General features: G+C 44.9%; 2 protein-coding genes across 3 annotated transcripts; both read left to right on the top strand.

The window, feature by feature from the left end:
• The first annotated feature begins 1348 nt into the window (after window positions 1–1348).
• LOC147963088 (putative F-box/kelch-repeat protein At3g17540) lies at window positions 1349–5620 on the top strand. Of its 2 annotated transcripts, XM_087527844.1 has the most exons (5): window positions 1351–1844; window positions 2520–2676; window positions 2812–3941; window positions 4709–4765; window positions 5281–5620. In XM_087527844.1, the coding sequence occupies exons 2-5, from the start codon at window positions 2642–2644 to the stop codon at window positions 5292–5294; spliced, it is 1236 nt and encodes a 411-aa protein (XP_087383970.1). In that variant the 5' UTR covers window positions 1351–1844; window positions 2520–2641; the 3' UTR covers window positions 5295–5620. The 2 variants fall into 2 exon arrangements, with proteins under 2 accessions (XP_087383969.1, XP_087383970.1); XM_087527843.1 differs by having other exon boundaries at window positions 1349–1844; window positions 4709–5620.
• A 9665-nt stretch (window positions 5621–15285) lies between these two features.
• On the top strand, window positions 15286–17845 carry LOC147963087 (putative F-box/kelch-repeat protein At3g17540). The gene is made up of 2 exons (XM_087529465.1): window positions 15286–16498; window positions 17483–17845. Exons 1-2 carry the CDS (start codon window positions 15286–15288, stop codon window positions 17503–17505), a joined length of 1236 nt encoding a protein of 411 aa, XP_087385591.1. The 3' UTR covers window positions 17506–17845.
• The last annotated feature ends 1432 nt before the right edge of the window (window positions 17846–19277 follow it).

The raw sequence follows: 19277 nt of genomic DNA, 5'->3' as shown, positions 1-19277 counted from the left end.
ATTTTCTTTCTTTTTTTTTCATTTTTCTCTTTCTTTTTTGTTAATGTAGCCACTGGTATGGCCCATGCTGAAATTAATAACACTCTGTATACTATGTTAGTTGTTCCATCCTTTATCATTGTACGTTGTTGCGTGTGAAGTGGCTTTGTAGGATTTAGTAGTGTAATTTGCTAACTTGTTTGTACTAATATTTTGTAATATAGTATGTATTAGTGAAGTTAGCAGTTTAGTTAGTGACTTTCTAGCTGCTGAGAGCATCTCCAATAGGTGCCCTAAAATAATGGGAACAACAGCCCCTTCTCCCACTCTTCCTCATCCCACCACACATTGCACTAATTGAAACACTTTGTAGTAGTGCATGTCAAAGTAGAGTTGTTTCGTTTGTCGCCTTGCTAAAAATTCACATCTTCACCTTAAAAAGATTTGGGCCTAATGACCATATTGGTATATCAAGTTTACACCCTTTATGAGATTTCTCACCAAGTTTAAAGAGATACAATACAGAGAGGAGAAAAGGAACAAACTCACATCTCGCCGTGCGTCTCTTCATGTGACTTCATCCGTCTGGCAACGTATTGATCAGCCCCGCGCCTGTCTCGATCCGCCCTTCTGTCATGCCTCATCTTACCTCCACCGTTTGGTCCTTGCATCCCTATTGCTCGGCCTTCATAATTTATTTGTATTATGAAGTGTTTTTGAAACTTGTATCTTTTTATAGCCTTGACTCCGGTTACCGTGGTTCCATGATATTGACTCTAGCTAAAAGACCAATGGCAAGATGGAACACTTCCTCTGACTGTTGGACATGATGAGTGAGAGGTGGCGACGATGTTGAATCAAGGAGACAACTATGAAGAATGCTTGAAAAAAAGACAAGTAGATAGGTAAAAAGAATGAGGATGATATTAAGCAAAATATAAAATATGATTAGAAATGAAATATCGGCTGAGCTGCTCCCATGTGAACATAGATACCGATCGTTATCGGGTTTGTTTGCACTGCATGCATAACAGAAACCCCATCTCAGAGGGGTATTTGGCGAAACAACACTCCCTATTTTTACATGATGCTATGAAACACCCCATAAGAGCCCTCGTTTAAATGCCACTTTTTTTCTTACGCCGACTAAAGCAACACTTTCTATATGATCTGCCATCGTGCTAAATACCACATTTCCATCATTTAGAAAGTGTAAGATACCGACGGTGAGTAGAGTATCACATTTTCCTTACCAAGTGGAAAAGATGTTGATATCTTCGCACACGATAAGTAGAAATTTCTCACCTCGGTAAAGCAATATAAGAGCGTTTATAGATCACTAGGAAGGGCAAAAAAGGAAAAAGAAAGGCAGAAAAAGAAACAGAGTCAACACTCTGTCCTCCAGTCTCAGCCCGTGTGCCTGCCTCTTCCCGACCGCATACCGCACCGCCGGCGTCCGCCGCCCCCGTCCCGCCGGCACCGCATTCCGTCCGCCCGCCCGCCCGCCGGCGTCTCCCCAGCCTCCATAGATCGCATCTGCCCCGACCTCCCTCCGCGCTCCGCCGTTCAAACCTACCCCTGGCTAGCTCCTCCCGGCGACCGACGACGGCGCTCCGGCACGGCTCCTCCGGGAGGAACGGCGAGCGCCCCTAAACCGACCCAGTTTCGGTCTGGTCTGCATTCCTGGGTGATTCTCCTCGTCCCTTCGCCATTAGGAGGAACCCTAGCTCACCATCGCGTAAGGGGATCTCGGACCGCCCAAGTACGAGCCGCCGCCACTCCTCGCCGCTGGAAGACTCGGGCCTGCTCCGGGAGGTCCTCCTCCGCCTCGCTCCACAGCCATCCTCCCTCGTCTGAAGTACAAGGTAGTTTGTGGATTTGGGATCTGACTTCTCCCGGTAGGATCAGTCAAACACTGAATGAACACTTATATGTAGAGGGCTTGCTCTTGTTCAGTTTAAAGCACATATTTTTCTGCTCGCAGAGGTCTTTGTTTGCTGTGGCTGCTGGCATGGTCGACGCTGGTTCCATCTCGTACATTGTTGTAGGATTCATATAGCTGTGCGATTCGCTAGCTTATCTATATACTTCCTCTGTTCACTTTTATAAGACCTTGAAGACATTTCAGATAATGTACAAAACAGCCCATTTTGAGTTGTCTGAAATGACTTACAAAAGTGAACGGAGAGAGTATTATTATTATATGCCCTAATATCTGTAGCAAGTGGTCAAATTTAGCAGTTTAGATAGTGATGTTGATGCTGCCTGTGAATTGGCAATGCTATTCAACTGCTGCTTGCCTACCTAGCGCCAGCGCCATTTCCATGTCCAGCATTTATCATGTAGTATATGATGATGAGCAAAGTGAAGCCTAGTATTGCTGCTGCACAAATAGATTGCCTGTCACTTTGCTACCTGAAATAGAGTCTCGGTTCCATTCGGACACTTTTTTGACTCTTTATTTATTAGCTGTCCGTGTGTAAGAAAAATAAACAAAGCTCGAAGTATGATATTTTGTTTCTGTTTCATGCTCTTTGTAGCTGACGGATTGGGCTGGTCTAGCTTACAGACAGTCTGTATACTAACTCAGCTCAGCTCTCCCTTCATTCTTGCCTCAAAAAAAGAAGAGAAGGGGCACAAGAGAAGGTGCTGTGGTAACTAGATGATGTATCCTGCTGAGGTTCCCCAAGGCCAAGGGTAAGCTTCCCCATCCATTTCCTCTCCCTCTTCCTTTTTTGCGCACTACACTACTTTGTGTATGTGTGTTTGATTCTGGCAACTGCCCTGATTTGCATATGTGTGTTTATTGATCAGATTTCTTTTTTGTGCCAGGGCCTGTCCCATTCCCAGCTCGCCGCGTGTGGACGGAAGGAGGCTGCGGCGTTTCGTGGTCAAAGGTGCCGGCTCCGTGTCCAAGGTGCTCGGTGACGACAACCTCCTAATCGAGATCCTCGTCCGTCTCCCTCCGAAGCCGTCCTCCCTGCCCCGCGCGTCTGCCGTATGCAAGCGCTGGTGCAGCATCCTCTCTGACCCCGTGTTCCACAAACGCTTCCGCAAGCACCACCGGAAGCCTCCTCTGCTCGGCTTCTTCCAAGGGTACGCTAACCGCTTTGCTCCCATCATGGACTCGCCCGACCGCATCCCTGCCGCTCGCTTCTCCCTGCCCAAGAGCAGCACGCCCTACAAAGAGCACGCAGAATACATGGGCTGCCGCCATGGCCTCGCTGTCGTAATCAACAAGCATGAGCGGAATACCGTCGTGTGGGACCCCCTCACTGGCCAACAGCGCAGCGTGGCTTTTCCACCGTGGGTGGATGATGCCTTTATGGGGTGTTTTTGTACCTGGCACGGCACGGTGTTATGCTTCTCGAGCCCGTTTAAATTGGTTCTGGTCTATGGGGGTGGATACAATACGAAGGCATTTTGTTCTGTCTATGACTCGGTGTCTGGTGTTTGGGGAGATGTTTCCTCGACCGCGATAAGAAATGAAATTTCTGCGTCAAGACCCAGCATCCTAGTTGGGAATGCACTTTGCTGGTTGATTTCTGGAGGTGATATCCTTGTGTTTGATTTCGAAATTCAGAGCTTTGATGTGATCGAGAAGCCGGCAGAGTACCATGTTGACGACAGGTGTTTTCAGCTCTTACGGATGGAGGACGGTGGACTTGGCCTCGCTGTTTTGTCAGGACTGGTTGTCCAATTATGGGAGAGAAAATTTAACTGTGATGGTGTTGTTGGATGGGTGTTGCTGCAGAAAACTATTCCACTGGAGGGGATGCTTCCAAGGGGAATGAATTATGTACTTTTCGTGGGGTATGATGAGGACACAAATGTGATTGTTCTCACTACGATGATTGGCAACTTCATGGTCCAACTTGACTCCATGCAAATCAAACGTATTGGTAAAAGAAAAAACATGTGGCACAACACCTTTTATCCCTACACGAATTTCTATACTGCAGGTTATACCCCCTATCTACATTGTACAAGCAAAAAAGTCCAATTAGTTTGTTTCACTCGTATTCATTCCAGTTACTTTCGATACATGATTGCCGTAACATTGTTCCCTTGATTACGGATTGAACGATATATAAGAATACATTATGTTGTTTGTTTCTTTGTTGGTATGGTGATCTAATTTCTTATTATTACAGGGCTCCATTAAAGCTAGAACAGGAATACAAATATTGCTTTGGTGCCTGGCCATTGCTAAAGGCTAGATACAATTATGTGCTTGTAATGATCTTTTCATCAGAGGGTTTCTAAAAAATGGAAAGCTGCAGTAAGAGATAGTGAAAGCATCTAAAATAATTAAGCAATTGGAACATCTGGAGGCGGCTTAAAGCTTGTTATATATGTTTTCTTATTCACTATTTTTCCTTGCAAGATTAAAATTTACCTTGATCGATCTTGATAAAATCTTCAATTCATAATACCATGTGCTCTAGTTTTTGTCGAAGAGTAGCACTAGTTCATTAATTTCACGTAATACTATCTAATGCTTGTTTTGGAACTCTGGTTTCTCAATCCGTGCATATGTTGTTCTGACCTTATGGTCATAACTTGTACAAAGCTCACTCAACAATAATTCTGGATGATTTCTTTCTCTGCACATGTAAATTTTTTTACCTTTCTTCTTTGGACCTGGCGATAGATGTGGCTTCATTTACTATCCTTGATTCAACTTCTCTTTGAGTTTTCATATGGTTTGGGCTTCTTTTGCTTGTAGGCAGGGGAGTTGGGCGGAAAGGGGCGGCTAATGTGTTATCTTGGTCAAACAACTTAGGTAATTTTCCCTTTTCATATATCTTTTTTTTCGTGGTTACCCAATTTATAAGATGGTGCATAGTCTATGCTTACATTTTCAAGATGCACACACTTGGGTAGAGATACCAGACATTTTCCCTTTGTACTTGAGCCTCACATATAGCTTGGCACACAAAAGTAAATCTGGAATGAGCTGACAATCTTGGAAGTTCAATTTTGTTTTGCCTCGAGAAGATAGGCGGTGAGTGACCAATCTCGTAGTTTCTACTGCGATCGTATGTAGGTAGTTATATAGCAAGAATCTTGAAAACACGTCATCGTATTGGTGCCAGTACAAACTAAGTGTTCCCTTATTGTTGTTCTCAGTTTGTAGTATTAGCTTGTGTACTGGGATGATTCAGCTATGGATATTTTTTTTGTATAATCTGCACTACGGCTAAGTTAATGCTTTTTTTGGGGACCATGCAAAATTTGTTCCGCTGTGAGAGAGCATTATAAATTTGTTTCACTGTGATGACATTGATTGTTCTGCAGGTATTAAGAGTTAAATTCGGGTTGCTGAGACACCGCCATGGCTAGTTGGCGTAGGGAAGTTCTTCAATTTTGCTTAGATGCAGCCATGGCTAGTTGTTGTAGTGAAGTTCTTCTATTTTGTATGGTGTGGTCGACGCTTAAACTGTCCTGCTATGTAGTCTGTTGGATCATCTGATATCTACGCTGTGGCATGTGGTGTGGTCGATGCTGAGATGTCTCCTCTATGTAGTCTGTAGGTTGTTCTACTTTTAGGTACCGCGGGCTGTGAAGTGAACCTATCAGGTTTAATCATCTGAACTCTTATAAATATTAGTATCTACGATCAGCAGACATCAGTCAATTTGCGTGCCTGATTAGTGACTCGTGGAATTGGTTCGGCTAATGCTTTGCTCTGTGATGCGAGGTACTAGCAAGGTGGATGGACAATGAGCAGTAGGCTCTGGCATTTTACAGAGTTTCTTTGTGAAGTCCCTAACTCCGAGTCTTGCTAGTGATCTACTCCCTCCGTCCCAAAATATAAGAACGTTTTTAACACTAGCATAGTGTCAAAAACGTTCTTATATTCCGGGACAGAGGGAGTAATTGTGATAATGCTGCTCACATCACCACTTGCAGCAGAGGCAGACAATGCCTGTATATGCTCTGTTTTACTGCCTAGCTAGAGCCCCAGTTGTATATGCCCAGTTGCTAGTGGTCTAACTGATGTTTCCCTAGTTGGGTGAGACTGACTTGGCCCTTTCTTGGAGACAAATCAGAAAAATGTTGTCAGTTTTTGTTTGAACTTCAAAGAGTTTTGTGGCTTGGCTCTTAATCAAAAGAGTGTTGTGAGTTTTTGTTTGGCTGGAGAAAAAATTACTGTTTTTTTTTGTTAAATGCTAGTCCTATTTTGGATCTGCCATGGAGATTTTTATTGTCCTGAATTACACTAAAGATGTTTTTCAGATCTTGGCCTTGCCGTTCGCGGCACTCGCCCATCAAAGTCAGTTATCCAGGAAAAAACAAACCGGTGACTGCAAGAGTGCCAACTGGGGACTGCCATGGCGACATTTTGCTTCCGACCGTACCTTGCTGGTAGACGAATTGGAAGAAGCATAATAACATACTTGTCATGTCAGATATATAAAGGAACAAAAAGTGGTTCTGAAAGTCAAGTTATTTGGTCAATCAATGTTCAAAATAGGATTTATAAATCGACAAAATCGAAAGAAACATGGGGAGGTGGTGGGTAATTTTGAGAAATATAATTTGTGTAAAAACAACTCCTTGAACTATTACAAGAAAGTGTAGTAAAATAAAAAAGTAGAAAACTTCAAAAAATAAGGATATTCATGATTTTTTTCTTTCAAAGTCAGGCATCACAAAATAAAAAATGGAAAGAAAATATTTATGCTTTACCAAACACTAGTTGAGTGCCCGTGCGTTGCCACGGACCATCAAAGGGAGGAGGGGATCGAAGGAGGTCGAACCATCACGACGTTCGATCCTCCTTTAATAGTAGAGATTTTTGCGTCGGTGTGGTGCGCGAGGTTTTCGGTAGATTTTTTTTAGTGCGTGCTATCGTACGAGGGGAGGAAAGGGCCGATGTGTATCTCGTACGTGGGTTGAGCTGGCGATTTTTGGGCTGCTGCGGGCGTGTGGCCCTCGTGCGATGCTTTTCGTTCGAAGGGAGGAGGGGATCAAAGGAGGTCGAACCATCACGATGTTCGATCCTCCTTTAATAGTAGAGATTTTTGCGTCGGTGTGGTGCGCGAGGTTTTCGGCAGATTTTTTTTAGTGCGTGCTATCGTACGAGGGGAGGAAAGGGCCGATGTGTATCTCGTACGTGGGCTGAGCTGGCGATTTTTGGGCTGCTGCGGGCGTGTGGCCCTCGTGCGATGCTTTTCGTTCGAAGGGAGGAGGGGATCGAAGGAGGTCGAACCATCACGACGTTCGATCCTCCTTTAATAGTAGAGATTTTTGCGTCGGTGTGGTGCGCGAGGTTTTCGGCAGATTTTTTTTAGTGCGTGCTATCGTACGAGGGGAGGAAAGGGCCGATGTGTATCTCGTACGTGGGCTGAGCTGGCGATTTTTGGGCTGCTGCGGGCGTGTGGCCCTCGTGCGATGCTTTTCGTTCGAAGGGAGGAGGGGATCGAAGGAGGTCGAACCATCACGACGTTCGATCCTCCTTTAATAGTAGAGATTTTTGCGTCGGTGTGGTGCGCGAGGTTTTCGGCAGATTTTTTTTAGTGCGTGCTATCGTACGAGGGGAGGAAAGGGCCGATGTGTATCTCGTACGTGGGCTGAGCTGGCGATTTTTGGGCTGCTGCGGGCGTGTGGCCCTCGTGCGATGCTTTTCGTTCGAAGGGAGGAGGGGATCGAAGGAGGTCGAACCATCACGACGTTCGATCCTCCTTTAATAGTAGAGATTTTTGCGTCGGTGTGGTGCGCGAGGTTTTCGGCAGATTTTTTTAGTGCGTGCTATCGTACGAGGGGAGGAAAGGGCCGATGTGTATCTCGTACGTGGGCTGAGCTGGCGATTTTTGGGCTGCTGCGGGCGTGTGGCCCTCGTGCGATGCTTTTCGTTCGAAGGGAGGAGGGGATCGAAGGAGGTCGAACCATCACGACGTTCGATCCTCCTTTAATAGTAGAGATTTTTGCATCGGTGTGGTGCGCGAGGTTTTTGGCAGATTTTTTTAGTGCGTGCTATCGTACGAGGGGAGGAAAGGGCCGATGTGTATCTCGTACGTGGGCTGAGCTGGCGATTTTTGGGCTGCTGCGGGCATGTGGCCCTCGTGCGATGCTTTTCGTTCGAAGGGAGGAGGGGATCGAAGGAGGTCGAACCATCACGACGTTCGATCCTCCTTTAATAGTAGAGATTTTTGCGCCGGTGTGGTGCGCGAGGTTTTCGGCAGATTTTTTTAGTGCGTGCTATCGTACGAGGGGAGGAAAGGGCCGATGTGTATCTCATACGTGGGCTGAGCTGGCGATTTTTGGGCTGCTGCGGGCGTGTGGCCCTCGTGCGATGCTTTTCGTTCGAAGGGAGGAGGGGATCGAAGGAGGTCGAACCATCACGACGTTCGATCCTCCTTTAATAGTAGAGATTTTTGCGTCGGGGTGGTGCGCGAGGTTTTCGGCAGATTTTTTTTAGTGCGTGCTATTGTACGAGGGGAGGAAAGGGCCGATGTGTATCTCGTACGTGGGCTGAGCTGGCGATTTTTGGGCTGCTGCGGGCGTGTGGCCCTCGTGCGATGCTTTTCGTTCGAAGGGAGGAGGGGATCGAAGGAGGTCGAACCATCACGACGTTCGATCCTCCTTTAATAGTAGAGATTTTTGCGTCGGTGTGGTGCGCGAGGTTTTCGGCAGATTTTTTTAGTGCGTGCTATCGTACGAGGGGAGGAAAGGGCCGATGTGTATCTCGTACGTGGGCTGAGCTGGCGATTTTTGGGCTGCTGCGGGCGTGTGGCCCTCGTGCGATGCTTTTCGTTCGAAGGGAGGAGGGGATCGAAGGAGGTCGAACCATCACGATGTTCGATCCTCCTTTAATAGTAGAGATTTTTGCGTCGGTGTGGTGCGCGAGGTTTTCGGCAGATTTTTTTAGTGCGTGCTATCGTACGAGGGGAGGAAAGGGCCGATGTGTATCTCGTACGTGGGCTGAGCTGGCGATTTTTGGGTTGCTGCGGGCGTGTGGCCCTCGTGCGATGCTTTTCGTTCGAAGGGAGGAGGGGATCGAAGGAGGTCGAACCATCACGACGTTCGATCCTCCTTTAATAGTAGAGATTTTTGCGTCGGTGTGGTGCACGAGGTTTTCGGCAGATTTTTTTAGTGCGTGCTATCGTATGAGGGGAGGAAAGGGCGATGTATCTCGTACGTGGGCTGAGCTGGCGATTTTTGGGCTGCTGCGGGCGTGTGTGTTGGAAATATGCCCTAGAGGCAATAATAAATTAGTTATTATTATATTTCCTTGTTCATGATAATCGTTTATTATCCATGCTAGAATTGTATTGATAGGAAACTCAGATACATGTGTGGATACATAGACAACACCATGTCCCTAGTAAGCCTCTAGTTGACTAGCTCGTTGATCAATAGATGGTTACGGTTTCCTGACCATGGACATTGGATGTCGTTGATAACGGGATCACATCATTAGGAGAATGATGTGATGGACAAGACCCAATCCTAAGCATAGCACTAGATCGTGTAGTTCGTATGCTAAAGCTTTTCTAATGTCAAGTATCATTTCCTTAGACCATGAGATTGTGCAACTCCCGATACCGTAGGAGTGCTTTGGGTGTGCCAAACGTCACAACGTAACTGGGTAGCTATAAAGGTACACTACAGGTATCTCCGAAAGTGTCTGTTGGGTTGGCACGAATCGAGACTGGGATTTGTCACTCCGTGTAAACGGAGAGGTATCTCTGGGCCCACTCGGTAGGACTTCATCATAATGTGCACAATGTGATCAAGGAGTTGATCACGGGATGATGTGTTACGAAACGAGTAAAGAGACTTGCCGGTAACGAGATTGAACAAGGTATCGGGATACCGACGATCGAATCTCGGGCAAGTATCGTACCGCTAGACAAAGGGAATTGTATACGGGATTGATTAAGTCCTTGACATCGTGGTTCATCCGATGAGATCATCGTGGAACATGTGGGAGCCAACATGGGTATCCAGATCATGTCTGCATGTTGGTTATTGACCGGAGAGTCATCTCGGTCATGTCTGCATGTCTCCCGAACCCGTAGGGTCTACACACTTAAGGTTCGGTGACACTAGGGTTATAGAGATATTAGTATGCGGTAACCTTAAAGTTGTTCGGAGTCCCGGATGATATCCCGGACGTCACGAGGAGTTCCGGAATGGTCCGGAGGTAAAGAATTATATATAGGAAGTGCTATTTCGGCCATCGGGACAAGTTTCGGGGTCACCGGTATTGTACCGGGACCAACGGAAGGGTCCCGGGGGTCCACCGGGTGGGGCCACCTGCCCCGGGGGGCCACATGGGCTGTAGGGGGTGCGCCTTGGCCTATATGGGCCAAGGGCACCAGCCCCAAGAGGCCCATGCGCCAAGAGATGAGAGAAGGAAGAGTCCTAAAGGGGGAAGGCACCTCCGAGGTGCCTTGGGGAGGAGGGACTCCTCCCTGGCCGCACCCTTCCTTGGAGGAATGGCCAAGGCTGCGCCTCCCCCCTCTCCCTTGGCCCTATATATAGTGGGGGAAAGGGAGGGCAGCAACACCTGAGCCCTGGCGCCTCCCTCTCCCTCCCATGACACATCTCCCTCCTCCCGCAGCGCTTGGCGAAGCCCTGTTGGAATCCCGCTACTTCCACCACCACGCCGTCGTGCTGCTGGATCTCCATCAACCTCTCCATCCCCCTTGCTGGATCAAGAAGGAGGAGACGTCGCTGCTCCGTACGTGTGTTGAACGCGGAGGTGCCGTCCGTTCGGCGCTAGGATCATCGGTGATTTGGATCACGACGAGTACGACTCCATCAACCCCGTTCTCTTGAACGCTTCCGCGCGCGATCTACAAGGGTATGTAGATCCACTCCTCCCTCGCTGCTAGATGACTCCATAGATAGATCTTGGTGACACGTAGGAAAATTTTGAATTTCTGCTACGTTCCCCAACAGTGGCATCATGAGCTAGGTCTATGCGTAGTTTCTATGCACGAGTAGAACACAAAGTAGTTGTGGGCGTTGATTTTGTTCAATATGCTTGCCGTTACTAGTCTTATCTTGATTCGGCGGCATCGTGGGATGAAGCGGCCTGGACCAACCTTACACGTACGCTTACGTGAGACCGGTTCCACCGACTGACATGCACTAGTTGCATTAGGTGGCTGGCGGGTGTCTGTCTCTCCCACTTTAGTCGGATCGGATTCGATGAAAAGGGTCCTTATGAAGGGTAAATAGCAATTGGCATATCACGTTGTGGTTTTTGCGTAGGTAAGAAACGTTCTTGCTAGAAACCCATAGCAGCCACGTAAAACATGCAAACAACAATTAGAGGACGTCTAACTTGTTTTTGCAGGGTATGCTATGTGATGTGATATGGCCAAAGGATGTGATGAATGATATATGTGATGTATGAGATGATCATGTTCTTGTAATAGGAATCACGACTTGCATGTCGATGAGTATGACAACCGGCAGGAGCCATAGGAGTTGTCTTTATTTATTTATGACCTGCGTGTCAACTTAAACGTCATGTAATTACTTTACTTTATTGCTAACCGTTAGCTGTAGAAGTAGAAGTAATAGTTGGCGAGACAACTTCATGAAGACACGATGATGGAGATCATGGTGTCATGCCGGTGACGATGATGATCATGGAGCCCCGAAGATGGAGATCAAAAGGAGCAATATGATATTGGCCATATCATGTCACTATTTGATTGCATGTGATGTTTATCATGTTTTTGCATCTTGTTTACTTAAAACGACGGTAGTAAATAAGATGATCCCTCATAATAATTTCAAGAAAGTGTTCCCCCTAACTGTGCACCGTTGCGACAGTTCGTTGTTTCGAAGCACCACGTGATGATCGGGTGTGATAGATCCTAACGTTCACATACAACGGGTGTAAGACAGATTTACACACGCGAAACACTTAGGTTGACTTGACGAGCCTAGCATGTGTACAGACATGGCCTCGGAACACAGAAGACCGAAAGGTCGAGCATGAGTCGTATGGTAGATACGATCAACATGAAGATGTTCACCGATGTTGACTAGTCCGTCTCACGTGATGATCGGACACGGCCTAGTTGACTCGGATCATGTAATCACTTAGATGACTAGAGGGATGTCTATCTGAGTGGGAGTTCATAAGATGAACTTAATTATCCTGAACATAGTCAAAAGGGATTTTGCAAATTATGTCGTAGCTCGCGCTTTAGTTCTACTATTTAGATATGTTCCTAGAGAAAAATTAGTTAAAAGTTGATAGTAGCAATTATGCGGACTAGGTCCGTAAACTGAGGATTGTCCTCATTGCTTCTTAGAAGGCTTATGTCCTTAATGCACCGCTCAGTGTGCTGAACCTCGAACGTTGTCTGTGGATGTTGCGAACATCTGACATACACGTTTTGATAACTACGTGATAGTTCAGTTAAACGGTTTAGAGTTGAGGCACCGAAGACGGTTTTGAAACGTCACGAAACATATGAGATGTTTCAAGGGCTGAAATTGGAATTTCAGGCTCGTGCCCACGTCAAGAGGTATAAGACCTCCGACGATTTTCTTAGCCTGCAAACTAAGGGAGAAAAGCTCAATTGTTGAGCTTGTGCTCAGATTGTCTGAGTACAACAATCATTTGAATCGAGTGGGAGTTGATCTTCCAGATAAGATAGTGATGTTTCTCCGAAGTCATTACCACCAAGCTGCTAGAGCTTCGTGATGAACTATAATATATCAGGGACATATATGATGATCCTTGAGATATTCGCGATGTTTGACACCAAAGTAGAAATCAAGAAGGAGCATCAATTGTTGATGGTTGGTGAAACCACTAGTTTCAAGAAGGGCAAGGGCAAGAAGGGATACTTCATGAAACGGCAATTCAGCTGCTGCTCTAGTGAAGAAACCCAAAGTTGAACCCAAACCCGAGACTAAGTGCTTCTATAATAAAGGGAACAGCCACTGGAGCAGAATTACCCTAGATACTTGGTAGATGAGAAGGCTGGCAAGGTCGATAGAAGTATATTGGATATACATTGTGTTGATGTGTACTTTACTAGTACTCCTAGTAGCACCAGGGTATTAGATACCAGTTCGGTTGCTAAGTGTTAGTAACTCGAAATAAAAGCTACGGAATAAACGGTGACTAGCTAAAAGGTGAGATGACGATATGTGTTGGAAGTGTTTCCAATGTTGATATGATCAAGCATCGCACGCTCCCTCTACCATCGAGATTGGTGTTAAACCTAAATAATTGTTATTTGGTGTTTGCGTTGAGCATAGACATGATTGGATTATGTCTATCGCAATACGGTTATTCATTTAAAGAGAATAATGGTTACTCTGTTTATTTGAATAATACCTTCAATGGTCTTACACCTGAAATGAATGGTTTATTGAATCTCGATCGTAGTGATACACATGTTCATGCCAAAAGATAGTAATGATAGTACCACCTACTTGTGGCACTGCCACGTAAGTCATATAGGTATAAAACGCATGAAGAAGCTCCATGTTGATGGATCTTTGGGCTCACTCGTTTTTGAAAAGTTTGAGGCATGCGAACCATGTCTATTGGTGTATATGCATGAAGAAACTCCATACAAATGGACCGTTTGGACTCACTTGATTTTGAATCACTTGAGACATGCAAATCATACCACATGGGCAAGATGACTGAAAGCCTCGTTTTCAGTAAAATGGAACTAGAAAGCAACTTGTTGGAAGTAATACATTTTGATGTGTGCAGTCCAATGAGTGCTGAGGCGTGTAGTGGATATCGTTATGTTCTTACTTCACAGGTGATTTGAGTAGATGTTGAGTACATTTACTTGATGAATCACGAGTCTGAATTATTGAAAGGTTCAAGTAATTTCAGGGTGAAGTTGAAAGATCGTCGTGACAAGAGGATAAAATATCTATGATATGATCATAGAGATGAATATATGAATTACGAGTTTGGCACAGAATTAAGACATTGTGGAAATTGTTTCACAACTAATACAACCTGGAACACCATAGTGTGATGGTGTGTCCGAACATCATAACTGCACCCTATTGGATATGATGCATACCATGATGTCTCTTATCGAATTACCATGATAGTTTATGGGTTAGGCATTAAAGACAACCACATTCACTTTAAATAGGGCACCATGTAATTCCGATGAGATGACACCGTATGAACTATGGTTTAGAGAAACCTAAGTTGTCATTTCTTAAAAGTTTGGGGCTGCGACGCTTATGTGAAGAAGTTTCAGGCTGATAAGCTCAAACCCAAAGCGGATAAATGCATCTTCATAGGACACCCAAAACAGTTGGGTATACCTCCTGTCTCAGATCCGAAAGCAATAAGGGATTGTTTCTGGAATCAGGTCCTTTCTCGAGGAAAAGTTTCTCTCGAAAGAATTGAGTGGGAGGATGGTGGAGACTTGATGAGGTTATTGAACCGTCTCTTCAACTAGTGTGTGGCAGGGCACAGGAAGTTGTTCCTGTGGCACCTACACCAATTGAAGTGGAAGCTTATGATAGTGATCATGAAACTTCAGATCAAGTCACTAACAAACCTCGTGGGATGACAAGGATGTGTACTACTTCAGAGTGGTGCGTAATCCTGTCTTGGAAGTCATGTTGCTAGACAATAATGAACCTACGAGCTATGGAGAAGCGATGGTGGGCCCGGATTCCGATAAATGGCTCGAGGCCATAAAATCCGAGATAGGATCCATGTATGAAAACAAAGTGTAGACTTTGGAAGAACTACTCGATGGTCGTAAGGCTATTGAGTGCAGATGGATTTTAAAAGGAAGACAGACAATGATGGTAAATGTCACCATTAAGAAAGCTCGACTTGTCGTTAAGATGTTTTCCGACAAGTTCAAGGAGTTGACTACGGTGAGACTTTCTCACTCGTAGCGATGCTAAGAGTCTGTTGGAATTATATTAGCAACTACTGCATTATTTATGAAATCTTGCAGATAGGATGTCAAAGCATTGTTTCCTCGACATTTTCTTGAGGAAAGGTTGTATGTGATACAACCAGAAGGTTTTGTCAATCCTGAAAGATGCTAATAAGTATGCAAAGCTCCAGCAATCCTTCTAAGGACTGGAGTAAGCATCTCGGAGTTGGAAGGTATGCTTTGATGAGATGATCAAAGTTTTTGGGTTTATACAAAGTTTATGAGAAACTTGTATTTCCAAAGAAGTGAGTGGGAGCACTATAGAAGTGAGTGGGATAATGGGAGAAACCAGTTGATTCATTAGTACTCGTTGTATGCTATGCTATTCTATTGATCAAGGATGTGCATATGTATGTTGGATGTTTAATTTGCAACTTCCCTGATGTGCATATGTGTGTCCATTGATTACATTTCTATTCATACCAGGGTCGATCCCATTCCCAGCTCGCCGCGTGTGGACCGGAAGAGGCGGTGCCGTTCTGTGCCGCTGGCCGGCCCGGTGTCCAAGGTGCTTGGCGACGACAACCTCCTCACCGAGATCCTTGTCTGCCTCCCTCCGAAGCCGTCCTCGCTCCCCCATGCGTCTGTCGTATGCAGGCGCTGGGGCAGCATCCTCTCCGACCCCCAGTTCCTCAAACGCTTCAGCAAGCACCACAGGAAACCTCTTCTGCCCGGCTTCTTAAGAGGGTATGCTAAAAACTTCATTCCTGCCATGGACTCACCTGACCGCATCCCTGCTGCCCGCTTCTCCCTGCCCAAGAGCAGCATACCCTACCACACCGATGAAGCATACATGGGCTGCCGCCATGGCCTCTCTCTCTTAATCAACATGCATAAGCGCGAGACCGTCGTGTGGGATCCCCTCACCGGTGAAGAGCGCATCGTGGCTTTTCCACCAGGGTTCAACAGTACCTTAATGTGGAGTTACAGTGGCTGGCATGGCACTGTATTGTGCGTCAATGCTGAAGATGGGCATGTCCACAGAGATTGCTTCTCGAGCCCGTTTAAATTGGTTTTGGTCTGCGCTGAGTACAATACACCGGCAGTTTGTTCTGTCTACGACTCGGCGTCTGATGTTTGGGGAGATATTTTCTCAACGATGACAATAACAGCTGGAATGTCTAGGTTAAGAAGGCCCAGCACCCTTGTCGGGAATGCACTTTGCTTGTTGATTTCTGGAGGTGATGTCCTTGTGTTTGATTTCGAAATGCAAAGTCTTAGCCTGATCGAAAAGCCGGTAGAAAACCATGGTACCGACGACTGGTATTTTCAGCTCTTACGGATGGAGAATGATGGACTAGGTCTTGCTATTTTGTTGGACCTGACTATCAAATTATGGGCGAGGAAATCTAACTGCGATGGTGTTTTCGAATGGGTGCTGCTGCAGAAAACCATTCCACTCGAGGGTATGGTTCCAAGGAGAATGGATTCTGCACTTTTCGTCGGGTATGATGAGGATGCAAATGTGATTGTTCTCACTACTATAACCGGCAACTTCACACTCCAAGTTGACTCGATGCAGATCAAACATATTGTTAAAAGAAACAACATATGTCTTGACACCTTTTATCCCTACAGGAATTTCTATACTGCAGGTAATATGCCCTATCTACATTGCACAAGCAAAAAAGTCAATTTAGTTTGTTTCGCTCGTATTCGTTCCAGTTACTTTTGGTACGTTATTGCGGTAACATTGTTCCTATTATGAGGATTGAGCTAGATACATAAAAATATGTTGTCTTATTTGTTCCTCTGTTGATCTGATCATCTTATGGTTATCTAATTTCTTGTTATTATAGAGCTCCATTAAAGCTAGAACAGGAATATAAATATTGCTCTGATGCCTGGCCATTGCGAAAGGCTAAATACAATTATGTGCTTGTAATGATCTTTTCATCAGAGGTGTTTTAAAATTGGAAAGTGGCAATTGCTGCAGTGGTGAAACCATCTGAAGTAATTAAGAAATTGGAATATCTAGAGGCGGCTTAAAGCTTGTTATGTTTTCTTATTCACTATTTTTTTCCTTGCAAGTTTAAAATTTAACTTGATTGATCTTCATAGAAATCGTCAATTCATAATACCATGTGGTCTAATTTTTATCGAAGAGTAGTACTAGTTCATTATTTTCACGTAGTACTATGTAATACTTGTTATGGAACTCTGGTTTTCCAAGCCGTGCCATTTTCCATTTGTACCCTGAGCCTCACATATGGCTTGGCACACAAAAGTAAATCTGGAATGAGCTAACAATCTTAAAAGTTCAGTTCTTTTTTTGCCTCAGATGATAGGCGGTGAGTCACCGATCTCGTAATTTCTACTGCGATCATACGCAGTTATATGGCAAGAATCTTGAAAACATGTCAGCATATAGGTGGCAGTACAAACTAAATGTTCCCTTATTGTTGTTCTCCGTTTGTAGTATTAGCTTGTATACTGGGGTGATTCAGCTTTGGATATTTTTCGTATAATCTGCACTACAGCAAAGTTAATACTTATTTTCGGGGATCATACAAAATTTGTTTTGCTATGAGAGAGCATTACAAATTTGTTTGACCGGGATGACATTCATTGTTCTGCAGGTACTAAGATATGTACAGTGTAACCTTCATTGTAGGCAGGAGAGCTGAGACGCAGCCATGACTAGTTGGTCTAGGGAGGTTCTTTTGTTTTGCTGAGACGCTGGCATGGGTAGTTAGTGCAGTGAAGTTCTTCTATTTTGCCGAGACGCAGACATGGCTACTCGATGCTCAAATTGTCCTGCTATGTAGTCTGTGGGTTCTTCTATTATGTATGGCCTGTGATGTGGTTGATGCTGAGATTGCTCCTCTATGCAGAATGTAGGCTGTAATACTTTTATGCACCTGTCCCGTGAAGTGGAACTTGTTGGATTTAGCCGTGTGAACTCTTGTATATTATCTAATATCAGCAGACGTTTGTCGACTTGCATGCCTGGTTAATGCTCGGCTCTGTTGTGAAGGTCTGTACTTTACACAGTTTCCTTGTGAAGTCCCAGTTGCCTAGCCACTTCAAAGAAACTAAGACATTTACATCTTTGTACGGTTGATCTTGCGAGTCTTGCTAGTGAGAACTGTGATAATGCTGCTCAGATCCACTAGAGTACACACCTAGCCCAGTTGCCTAGCTACTTCAAAGAAACTAAGATATGTACGGAGGGAGTACTATTTTGGATAAACAGAGTATGTGCTGGCATTATCCTTCGTATAAACAGAGATGTGCTGGCATTTTCAGCTTACAAGGAAGCTATCATGAAAGATGGGACATACATATCCTGAAGACCCCGAGCTTAGAAAGTAAAGAAGGAAAGCTAGCCGGGAGTCCGTTGATGAGAAATGACCAAATTTAAAAAAGAAACGGAAAATGGTTTCAATGCCAGAGTAGAAACCACCACTAAAGCCGAAGTGGCGAAATTGTGGCCTGGTCTAGTTGAGGCAATGAGATAAAGCATGACCACGGGGCAGCTTGTGGCACCACCAACTCAGATCTTTTCGGTGCTGATCAAGGAGCCACCACCCAATGCATACCATCATATACCAGCCCATCCAGTGGCGAATCTAGGAAGAAAATGAAGGGTAGGCTAAAGTCAACGACGAGAAAACTAAGCTCTCTTTTGAAAAAAAACATGATGTCCAAGCCTTGCTGTCAAAATAAGGTCAGAATTTCCCAAACTACTACTTAAAACATGTAGTATTAACTAGATTTTTTCTAGGAATTTTGAAATATATATATATATATATATATGAAATTTTGAACCAAAATTTGAATTTATCTTGCAGAATAACCATCATCTCCTCATTTTGTTGTCCACATAAGTTGGAGGAGGGATTACAATCACAATAGTTAAGGGAGGGGTATCTAGGTTCAGATTAGCTGGGATAGGTTCAGGTTCAGCGCGAGGAGTACATGCATGCATACTCATTTTTGTACTCTTCTTTTTTGCAAATAAGTTGCATTGGACACTAAATTAGATAACAGTACATGAACTAGTGATTACAGTAGATGGAGGCTGGGCATTCGTGTGTGGCCTGTTTGCTGTGCGTGTGTGGCACTGTGTGTTTGCTACTTGATAGTAGATGTACTATTCAGCTGGGATAAAAGTACTAGTAGTAAAAAATATTGTTATTTGGAGGGTAGGCTTGAGCCTGTTTAAGCCCTCCCAGTAGACTCGCCACTGAGCCCATCCGCCTCTTACTCGGGCAAGATCATGGACGCCCTTATGTGTTTGTGCTCATTAGCGGGCGGTTGTGCTTTTAGCACGTTTGTGGCCCATGTTGTGTTTTGGACCTTTTTAAATGTACGGTGTTATATGGCCCATTAGTGGCTGATGTTATGTTTTGGCCCGTTTGCTACCCGAGG

The sequence above is a fragment of the Triticum urartu genome, chromosome 6A (genome assembly GCF_056163025.1).
Source record: "Triticum urartu cultivar PI428250 chromosome 6A, HENAU_Tu73, whole genome shotgun sequence".
Taxonomy (NCBI): domain Eukaryota; kingdom Viridiplantae; phylum Streptophyta; class Magnoliopsida; order Poales; family Poaceae; genus Triticum; species Triticum urartu.
The sequence above is the reverse complement of the archived record's forward strand: the minus strand, read 5'-3'. Positions and strand labels throughout refer to the sequence as shown.

Excerpts from the sequence above, each read along its gene's own strand:
- LOC147963088 (XM_087527843.1), top strand. The coding sequence starts at position 2,642 with ATGATGTATCCTGCTGAGGTTCCCCAAGGCCAAGG. Across the intron at positions 2,677-2,811 it reads GAGGTTCCCCAAGGCCAAGG|GGCCTGTCCCATTCCCAGCT; the intron begins GTAAGCTTCCCC and ends TTTTTGTGCCAG. Across the intron at positions 3,942-4,708 it reads CACGAATTTCTATACTGCAG|GCAGGGGAGTTGGGCGGAAA; the intron begins GTTATACCCCCT and ends TTTTGCTTGTAG.
- LOC147963087 (XM_087529465.1), top strand. The coding sequence starts at position 15,286 with ATGTGCATATGTGTGTCCATTGATTACATTTCTATTCATACCAGGGTC. Across the intron at positions 16,499-17,482 it reads CAGGAATTTCTATACTGCAG|GTACTAAGATATGTACAGTG; the intron begins GTAATATGCCCT and ends ATTGTTCTGCAG.